Source organism: Macrobrachium rosenbergii, chromosome 41, assembly GCF_040412425.1.
Source record: "Macrobrachium rosenbergii isolate ZJJX-2024 chromosome 41, ASM4041242v1, whole genome shotgun sequence".
Classification (NCBI taxonomy): domain Eukaryota; kingdom Metazoa; phylum Arthropoda; class Malacostraca; order Decapoda; family Palaemonidae; genus Macrobrachium; species Macrobrachium rosenbergii.
Window position 1 is genome coordinate 58,679,968 of NC_089781.1, and position 10,895 is coordinate 58,690,862.

General features: G+C 34.7%; 1 protein-coding gene across 5 annotated transcripts in view; it reads left to right on the forward strand.

The window, feature by feature from the left end:
• The window catches only part of LOC136826874 (SET and MYND domain-containing protein 4-like), a 41,957-nt gene extending 31,928 nt beyond the window's left edge, over window positions 1-10,029 (forward strand). For all 5 annotated transcript variants that reach the window (XM_067084397.1, XM_067084396.1, XM_067084395.1 and 2 more), the window contains 4 exons: window positions 1-303; window positions 826-947; window positions 1,702-2,187; window positions 9,159-10,029. The exon at window positions 1-303 is cut by the window's left edge and continues 498 nt beyond it. In XM_067084397.1, coding sequence (XP_066940498.1) covers window positions 1-303; window positions 826-947; window positions 1,702-2,187; window positions 9,159-9,827 — 1,580 coding nt within the window. In that variant the 3' untranslated portion in view covers window positions 9,828-10,029. The remainder of the gene's footprint in view (window positions 304-825; window positions 948-1,701; window positions 2,188-9,158) is intronic.
• Window positions 10,030-10,895: the final 866 nt, after the last annotated feature.

Below are 10,895 nucleotides of genomic sequence, written 5' to 3' on the forward strand. Positions count from 1 at the left end.
AGTGCTTGGAAGATATCGACTGGGCTATAACGCATGGATATCCAGAATCCTCCATGGAAAAGCTGGGAAAAAGGAGACAAAAATGCATTGATGCCAAAAAGAGACAATGTAAGCCAAAAGTCTGTTATCTCCCTGAAAACTGTAGGAGCATTTTGCAACATATTCTCTTGTCTTCCTATCCCACCAAACTTCCAGAGCTTGAAGAATTTAATTCCACGATGCCCTCTTTCAGCAGCGCAGTTAAAATTGCTTTCTCATCTGACAAGGGTCGCCACATAGTTGCAGTGAAAGACATTCGTCCGGGTAAGGTTCATCTTTGTTGAAGTCAATGTTACAGTTACTATTAAATGCAAATTTTCCTTTATGTCGTTACTGAGTTTGAAAATAAGAGCTGAGTGATTGCGAGAGATACTGACTTTGGAAATTAGGTCAGTGAATACTAGAATTCAATTAATTACTTTAAACCATGGCTTGGATAATGTCATATGACATTTTCTGACTTCTTTGCCATAAGTAATTTGAAAATTACTTAAGATTAAATGTCCTGGCAAAAAAGGAATTCATACATAACCCTGCAAAAACTTTCTTTTCAACCATCTGTTCAATGACATGCCATCAATAAACTTAGTAGTTTTGACACCAGTGTGCAATAATATTATGCATTCCTTGAAAACAATCAGTAGTAATGGTAGCAGTGGCTCAGTAAATAGAATCGGTTAGAATGATTAAATGGTATTTGGTATTTCATAGGATATGAATAATTTCCTACTGATGAAGCAATAGAATATAGATTTTAATTTTATTTTAATTTTCTTTCTATTGCAGGAGACCTCATTGCTATAGAACAAAGCTACTGTAATAGCCTTGACTGGGAAAACATGGGGACTTACTGTAATAACTGTCTGGTTCGCTGTCTTATTCCACTTCCATGTCCCTATTGTTCATTGGTAAGTATATCTTAACAGCTGTGAAGCAACATATGTTAAACTGTTTTGTAAACCAGCATGATTTAGAATTCAGAGACTTTCATTATGTTAATAAACATTGCCAACGCGTTGTGCAAGATAAAATGCTTAATACTTCACAGGAATGTCAGTTTATTTTTAAAAGTTGCCTCTTTCTGAGAACGTCTAGAGAGAAATAGCTTTTTTTGTATAAAAGATCAAAGCAATCAGATGCTGGAATTTATTATGTATGTGTACCACCTCCCGGTGAAACAATTTTGTGAAGTGATAAATCATATTTTTTTGCTTGATTATTAACTAAAAGTTATCATTAAAACATAATACGATTAAGCGCTACAACAATGATGAATATATTCTTAATAATTACTCGTAGACTTTAGTTTATAATATATGTTAGGAATTATGTAGAAAGTGCAGAATTTAGATTTTTGTTACTTTTAGATTAACGGGAGATGAAGATTTAATAACTTTGTCAATTTCAAAGCAATATAGAAATATAATATAAATATAATTTAAATTTCTGAATGGAATTAATTTTTTTAGATAAACAATAGAGCATGATTTTTATATTTTTTGTATAATACTTATTCTAAAAAATATATTTTTTATACAAGTTTTTGAAAACATCTTATTCGTAAAGTCAATTTTGTCTCCAACCGTTAGATAATCAAATATTTACGACCACTACAAAGATGCAACAAATGCCAGGCCGTTAATATTCATCTTTTACTCACAGGTAGTGTTCTGCAGTGAAAGATGCCGTCAGCAGGCAGTTTTTGGAGATCACTGGCTAGAATGTACAATACTCAACATGTTAAGCATTCTTGTGCTGAGACCGGTCTTCTCTATGGTTTACAAATTATTAAAATATCCATCATACATCAAATGGAAAACTGCACTTGAAGGATTACAAGAAAGAGAAAGTCAGTGTAGTCCAGAAGAACTGGGTTTAAACGAACTAGGCATATATAGCCCAACTGATTATGAGTCTATCTATCACTTGGTCACAAATATGGAAAAACGTCCAAGTGGTGACCTATATGTCAAGTGTCTTATTGCTTTTATACTGACAGATCTTCTCAAGCAAAGCAAACGATTCTTTGTGGATTACTTTGGCAATCCTTTCGATCCGGGCAAAGAAGACCTTTTACTGATGGGTGAAACATTGTTCTCTAATCTGATGAAGATTTCGTGTAATGGATTCCAACTGGTAGAATTCCAGGTATGAATTCAGCCATATGGAGGTTTTATCCGTGTTTGATGTTCAGAGCATGATTAATGTCTATAGGCCAAAACCCTTTCTGTCAGTTTCAGAACGAATGTATAATACTAGAAATAATTTTTTTGTGTTTTTATTGTTTAGAACATCTTTTCTTTCACATAACAAGCAAAGGAAGGGACGTGTGCGGCAGTCAGAGATACAGGGACGCTAGATCACGTTAAGTTAAAACAGGCATCACAATTTAAGAAATTACTTGTATTTTCAGAGCAAGTTATTGCTTTTTTTACAGCTTCTCTCAAAGACCATATATTCATGTGTTCTTTTCCGTTTCTCTTGCATTTAGTTTCGATTGCATTAGATTGAGTTCACTTTGAATCTTTGTATTATCATTACTCCATAAACTTGCAAACCATTGTAAAGTAATTGATTGTGTATGTGAAAAACATTTGCATAATTCACCTGAACACAATATGTTCAGCAAAATGAGCAATCATTATACATCTCTTATGCTCAATTGAAAATGAATGGTCTAGATTAAAGGAAATGTTATTCTCAGGGCACTGATTTCCACAGCTTCATTCAATTCGGCTCGTACGCATGACACTCGAACTGCTCTCCCTCTTTCCTTACCGTTTGTCTTTCTTCCATTGCAGGTGTTACTGTATCAGCACTCCTTTGCATGACTCCATCTCGACCTTCAATCGTGTGCCCCTGAGACATTATAGGGTTATCTTACAGGAGAAGGGATTTTTAAAATGATTCACGACTGATTCATGCAGAAATAACAAAAGTTATTTAGGAATTTTGTCTCATGTGAATACACAAAGCTTTCTGCCACTTGGCACCATTGATGACTCCCATCCTGTTGTGTTTCGTATCTTCCATCGGGCTTCCATAAGAAGGTTAACAAAACAAAACAGCATCAAACTTATTTTTTTTACATTTTCCTCTGTTCTCAACTAGTAGGGACGACGGATTTATTAAAACGTTAATGAAACACACGATGACGAAAACTACTATAAACTGTTAGTTTTGTTTTGACTCCAGTGATTTTTTTTATCTATCGAATCGATCAATTAATTTTATGTTTACAGTAGGATTTATTACTTTTTTCATAGATCGCCATATGCTCGTATAATTTTTGGCCTCTTTTTCTGTCATCTTCTGCCAATAATCCTGTCTTAATAAAATCGAAGGGAAGGAACATAGATCAAACACAATATTTTATTGTAAATTAATTTGTTTAACATTAAAATTTTTGTTTTGGCCGATTCACTAATGAAAGAGAGGATACCAAGCGAAAAAGTAACAAGTTATATCTTTATAACTAGCGTGCTCCTCATTCTTGACATCAGCCTTTGCTATTGTTACGCATATATAGCGAAGTTCTCTTCTCAGGAGACTTCAGTTTACACCACACTGCTGTTGAAAGAAATTAAGCTCTTGCCTTTTCTCCTACTAACAAGATGCCACCTCTGATCTTATTTTGAGCTACCTCTAATTCTCCTGATTAGTCCTGTATAATATATCTCAAATTAGGATATCCGGGTAATTGTCTTATTTTTCTTACTTCGCCTTTCACTGAAGTCCCAATAGTCACCTCAGTGAAGGATAAACACTGGTAATTTTTCTTTCCTTGGTGGATATTCTCCTTAATTTCTCAATTGACAGCAGAATTCTGTATTTGGGACTCCTAACATTAGTGAGGTTATAACCTTGATTTTTAATTCCTTTGTCTCAGCATCTTTCAATATTTAACTCATTCTAACATTTGTTTTAAACATTCTAGTTACTCGGCCACTCGGCCCAGAGAACAAGCAGTTGCATCACTCTTAGCCTCTCCATCTTCTGCTGCTACGTGTTTTTAATGTCATATAGAAATTGGTGTATCTATGTGCTTCAAAGAAGGCTGAGCAATGATAATCTGATATTCGGTTCTCATTCCTTTCCAAAACACGATCATTTACGCATAAAATTCTAAATAGTAATCTTTCCTATCCTCTTTCATCCTCATAGATCATTAGCTTTATTTTCTGTGAGAAGGTCGCAACCTGTGGCTCTCATTTTCAGTTAACTGCCCTCTTAGCTTACTCCTGTGCTATTTCATCCCCTTTGCTGTGTCTTTTTAAGCCCATATCCTCTTTAATATATTGGTCCCTGGGCACTGACATCGTAAAGTTTGGCAAACTTTGCGGTCTGGGTCTTATTTCTGCATTATTCCTCAGGGAAATTGCAGATAAAGGGGTTATTGCTGTTTGCAGCCTTCCTCTCTTTATTTTTAAGGCCTTCACTTAACCTTCCTTTTGCAAAATATAACAAAGAAGAGAGCACACCCAAATCCATCCTGTTTCTATTCTACTCTCCACTTTTCAGTTACCAGAACTGCTACTATAATGTCAGGTTTAATATTGACCATCTTTATGTTTGGTCATCTTTTCGACAAGCTTTTGGGGAATCAGTCAACCATGCTCTTGATATTTCGAGGGCATTTAGCAATGTCTCACATAAGGCAGTTTTATCAAATTGTCCTACTTATAGATTGACTCTTCTCATCAGTAAGTGCATTACTAGCCTTCTATTCATCATTTTATATTTGCTGCAGGTGGTAGTGCCTAATTCCCGTCCTTTTCATTACTACTGAATTTCCTAACGACTGTTCTGTCATTTACTTATTTCCTCTTAGTCACCAGTGACTTCACAGCTCAGTAGCTCTTTCATTTACTCTTCCCTGTTTAGAATTAGCTTTCTCATTTTAATTTCTCTGAATCCAGAAATTTTTTTTCTCTCAGTATGCATGTTATACCCTTGCATCTTAATTTAGTCCTACTTTTCATTTTTCTTCTTCCTTCCCCTTGTTTCCTTCGCGTCTGAGCTAGAAATAGACAGACATGTTAAGTGCAATGTAAAACTAACAAGAAGTATTACACAAACATTGCTTCCTAGGTAAATTGTAATAGTGAGGGTTACAGGGGACTAGTTCGTGGTAGATAATGTAAAAATGTCTTATCCACACAGGCAAATTATTTTTTAACGGTATAAACATGTTTCTTTGGCGCAATCGAGTTTTCTGTACAGCCGCCGGCGCGTATAATCAAGCCACAGAAAACAGATGTCTTTCGGTGGCCTCGGTTTAATGCTGTATGAGCCGCGGCTCATGAAACTTGAACCACAGTCAGGTGGTGGCCTATCCTATGTCGTCGCCAGAAGCACGATTATGGCTAACTTTAACCTTAATTAAAATAAACACTACTGAAGCTAGAGGACTGCAATTTGGTATGTTTGATGATTGGAGGGTGGATGATCAACATACCAATTTGCAACCCTCTAGCCTCAGTAGTTTTTAAGATATGAAGGCGGACAGAAAAGGTGCGGACAGAATAAAATGCGGACGGACAGACAAAGCCGGCACAATAGTTTTCTTTTACGGAAAACTAAGAATGGATCGAAGAAGTAAACGAGTACATCTTTTGGCAACAGTCCAATATACACTATCTTTTTCATTTCTTTAATTTGTACAGGTAATATTAGCTACACCAGGCCTCCAAAGATTGAAATTGAATGTACATTGGATAAAACCTTAATTATAATTTGTTTATGGTTGTTTTACACTGGAAGAAAACAGGACAAATTTCTAGTAAGTCGAGATGGTAGCCTGGAATGACAATAACCAGTACTCTGTTAATTGATAAATGTTGTAAGTTAACGAAACTGCTTTCAAGAGGGTAAAGTATTGCTACATCAGCTATGAGGACATTTGGCTAGAAGGTACTGATACATATGTAAATGACTTTGTAAAGTAACTCTTGCTTGAGTGAAGTCTTTCCATTCGTGTTCTATTTAGAAAGTGTAATTTTTTGAGTCTCTGATTAATTCTCCTTACAAATGCCAGCCATCAAGTAACCGTGCCTTTGCTCATTTATGCGTACCCTGCAATAACCACATTGCTGCCATCTTAAGAACTGAAATTCTGCATGAGCACCTTTAAAGGCATGGATGAAATTGTTTAACGACCTGTTGGCTATAATAAAAGTCTTTTTAACTTTCTTGATCAAATATTTTGCTGGAATAATTAATCTTATTACCACACCTCCCATGTTGCACCCTTTCAGTGACAAACTGAGAGTAGATTATGTTATGAATCCGTATGAACGTCTTATGAATTAGGAGACTTCTTTCAAGAGCAAACCCAGGAGTGCGGAAACCAATTAGTCTTATAGCCTAAGTTTCAAGAACTTTGATTTCCAATAGTCAAGGGAAAGCTCTTAATACTCTTAGTTTAATCTAAATTCTTCTTTAGAAATATTCGATTGCATTTTTACCAAGTTTAGATCACATGATCATTCTTGCCCTATTTCAGGGTAACAGTTGTTTGTTGTTAATTTTTCTTTCAAGGTTTTTATAGTTTTATATTCCTTAAAAAGGAAGTCTGGTATATCTTGATATTTTATTTTTTTTTCTTTAGTGAATTCTCCAGTTTCTGTAATACTAAAGTAAAAGACTTATTATGGTTCTCATCATTTAGTTTGGCAGAACTTTATTCTAATACTAGATCCTCCACTTTGTTGCCAAAAATTTTATTAAAGGGGAACTATTCCCTCGAAGGAATTCTGTCTCAGTACCAAACCGTGAATGCCACATTTTCTAGAACCTTAAAAATTCGTTTTTTTTTCTGAACATAAATAAAACTGTGGCTGAACGGCAAGTTTTGATCATAGCCTTCTTGCAGTTATCATGGGTGTAAATTCCTATATATTTGGTTACTAAGATAACTGTCGTCAACATATTATCATTTGCGATTATATCAAAAGAAGAAACAAGTATAATAGTAAGATTGTATTAGAGTTTATACTACTCCTCCTTTTTAAAATGATGAGGATGTCGTTTAAGCGACAAATAGATTTGTAAGTGCTAATTCCTCAGGCATATTTGAGACTTGCTTGATCATAGCTAAAATGGTGCCCATAGATGGGGTAATTTCCTTTGTACTCAGTCATTTTTTTATGAAGGACTAAATAACAACTTACTTAGAAATTCTTAACGTTTTTATTTTAGTTGAAACTACAGATTATTTACTACTGCAATAAATGTTCTTGCCGCTGATCCATACTGCAAATTCCTTCTTCCTTCATTTCCCAGCCTTATGTTGTCAGTCACGACTTTGTGAGCATTTCGATTGCTACGTACACATCTTTGCTCTCTGTCTACTTTATATTTTCGTTTTTTTTTTTTTTTTTCAAAATTCAACTGGGATTCTTTTCTATGGAAATTTTGGCGCCTTCGTACCTCGTAACTTGTTTTCTTCGCCTTTTTTATGTTAGCTTTTTGTTAGCAGCCTACATTCCCGTTTGGAAACTTGCTCTCATGTTGCTTCATTTTTTTATCATCTTCTCTGCCCGGGTGAATCAAAATCCATTTGTCTGATTAAAGAAACTACCATTACTGCTTTTCTCGATTTGTTTTCACATTGGTGCAAGGCAACTTTGGTAAAACCTTCCTATGGATACTATTTTAGCTTCATTTAGACTGAGATTCAGGAGAGGCCCTCAGTTTTTAGGCTGCCTCATGATACCTATCAGACCATTTTTTGTTGTGTTTACATTGCCAGAAAGCATTAGTCGTGGGATAAATTGTTTCCCTTTACTAGAAGTCTCGCTGCGGTTCCTTTTCTCCTGATAATCAGTCTACCATCCTTCAGTGAAATAGAAAATTAACTTCTGGCATGTCATGTCTCTATTGCATTACTTACATAATTAATCATTTAAACCATTTGCTCCATGTTCTGATATGGACAAGCCTTTCACTTCTGCTGATCCATATGCTCACTCACTCTCTTAGCACTAAAAGAAAGCGACTTCAGTAAAGCTTTGAATATATCAGTGAAATTTATTATTTTTTTTTTTAAGAAGAAAGATAAAAACGGGTTTTAGAAAATTAATCTAAAACAGTCCCAAAGAACACATCAGCTTCGTGAGCAAAATTCATTCTGGAATCTCTTAGGAATACGATTTAGACTAGATGTTTTGCTGGACAATATCTCGATGGCCATTGAGAGCTGGGAATATGTGGGTACTCATGAGATTGTAGAGGCCTTTATTTTGAAGATCAAGAGCAAAGGAAACCGCGAGCGAAGATCATATACTCGAAAGGTAGTTTCATTATTTATTTTTTCCTTGAACACCAAGTTCTGCAGGTTTACAGTTATCAATAATCCTTCTGTGAATAAAAATAAAGTGTGCCATTATGTGCATCAGTGTTGTCTCTTTTCGTTTGGACGTCTTATTAATCTTATACTCCTGCTGCTGTAAAAAATAAAAATACTGTTCTGCAGTCTTTAAAAAGAGGCCATACAGAAGATTAAAAAAGGGACAATAAAATGATAAAGAATCATGCTATGAATACCATTTCTAAATCTTAAGAAACATCCTGTTATGAATTTCAGTTATTTAAACCTTTTTCGTGTATTTAATAGTATCAAATTATTACGGCATAGATTTATATTACTAACATGACAGACTTGAATATTTCAGCCCTGTGTATCTTTTATTTTGTCTTTTTATTTTTTTAAACTTTAACAGATTTGTTTAACTGCCTCCAAAGGTCTAAACTGCCTTACTTACAGCAAGAAGTTCCTACTAGGGAGTACCTTCTACCTTAGCTATAACCTTCCCTTTTGCCGTTTGATCGTAATTTGGACAAATAGAAGTAAGGTCTTGTTCATTCAGTTCATTAATCTGTAACTGCTTAACTATGCAAGTTTTAAATCTGATTTTCCTTCCAAGGGGCACCTGAAACTTATCAGCTGAATTTTTAAAACTTGTTTTCCAGAAGAGATTATCTACGTTTGAGGCGTAGTTCGCCTGTAAAAGGTTTTGGATTGATTACATTAAAGTTTTATACTGAATTTAACAGAAAGCAATTATACCTCTTTGGGTAGGGTACACATTATACTCATGCTTTTTACTATTTTCCAGTGTACCGGGCCTCCTGTTACATTGACCAGAGCAACCATCGGCTCAGCAGTCTTCCCAACACTATCCCTGGTTAACCATTCCTGTGATCCATCAACTACAACGTATGTTTATGGTCGCACACAAGTCATAAGAGCATCAAGATGTATTTCACCAGGGGAAGAAATTACCGAGAGTTATTGCCAAACATTTTATCAAGAGGGAGAAGAGGAAAGACAAATGGGCCTTTTGGAAGTCTATCAATTTACTTGCCACTGCGAAGCCTGCCAGAAAAAATGGCCGACTTATAAGAACCTCCCAAAGGAAATGCATATTGAATGTCTAGATTGTTCGAGACCAGTAGGTATTGTAACAGCCGTGTGCCATAACTGCAAATTTGATTATTCGTGTCAGGGGCATGAAATAAATAAACAGTTATCAGTAAACGGATGGTGGAATACCGTAAAAAAAGTGAAAGATGCATTTGAAAATTCTCGGAAAATATCAGAAAAGCTTAAGTCGTCACAGCCCCCAACATTGGAGGATTTTTTGGTAATTCGAGACGCAATGGAAACTTTAGATAAATATGTTATAAGCCCCTGTCAACAACTTTGGGATATCTATGACACTATGGACCTGTACTTCAGGTTGTCTGAAGACCCAATTTTTTCATATTTACAAGATTATGAATAATCATTCTGGGTGGCAAATTGCATAACGTTGTTATAAACATTGCAAGTTTATGTAAACTTAAACTGTATATGAAGGTATCCTATTTAGAAATATTGTAATGACAGTTGTTGTTCATGTTTTTGCCACGTTACAGTATAAGAGAAATAAGTAAAAAATGTAACAAGAATAATTCAATAGATACAAGTAGCTCAAAGTAAAATTATTAACTAGTTTTCTTTAGCCTCTCTTTGATAACAAGTAACAGACTCAATAAATTATCTTTAAATTTTCCTCTTTCTGGGGCTGCCTGCCTTATATTGTTTTCTTTACAAAACATATTTTGCTCTCATTAATTTCAGTACTCTCCCAGACATCTCATAATCATCTCCGATTTTACCTCTTAATACTTTTTATAAGGCTTAATGATCTTGATTTAGATTTATTTCACAGATTTCATACTTGCCTTTCTAAAGACTTTTGCCTGGGATGAAAATTCAGTTACGAACTCCAGCCTGTAATACTTTCAATCTTCTACTTTGGAGCATTCTTCCGGATCTATTAATGCCCAGAAGAAATTGGGCTTTTACATCTAGGATCCACGTCTCTGTTCTTTTCATATGTATTTGCTTGTCCTTATGAACTATGATATCTATTTTTCCACCTCATTTATTCCAAGTATTAGATTGCATGCAAATAAAAACCTTTCTTATATCCATGCACATTTAGGATGTAATTGGCTTTACAATTATAACTGCAATATCTTGGGTATTTGGTCAACTTTTTTGTGTTGTCCTTGTCATTTTATCAGATATGACCAAAATGCTTTACCAAGGTGTATTGAATTACAATACCAATGTTCTTTACTTTCAACAGAACAGTTATTTCTATATGCTATTGTTAACTCAGTAGACCCTCCCTTTAAAAGGAATAGGATTTCTACTGAAATTTTTCTTTTACTTATGCATAAAAAGTGAACGTTTCATATTCATACCAAATTCAAAGTTTTTTTTATCGTTCATGTTCCTTTCTGTATCTATTACATTCTGTGATTTATTGTCAGTGGTTTTGCAGTATGATTTTTAAACTGAT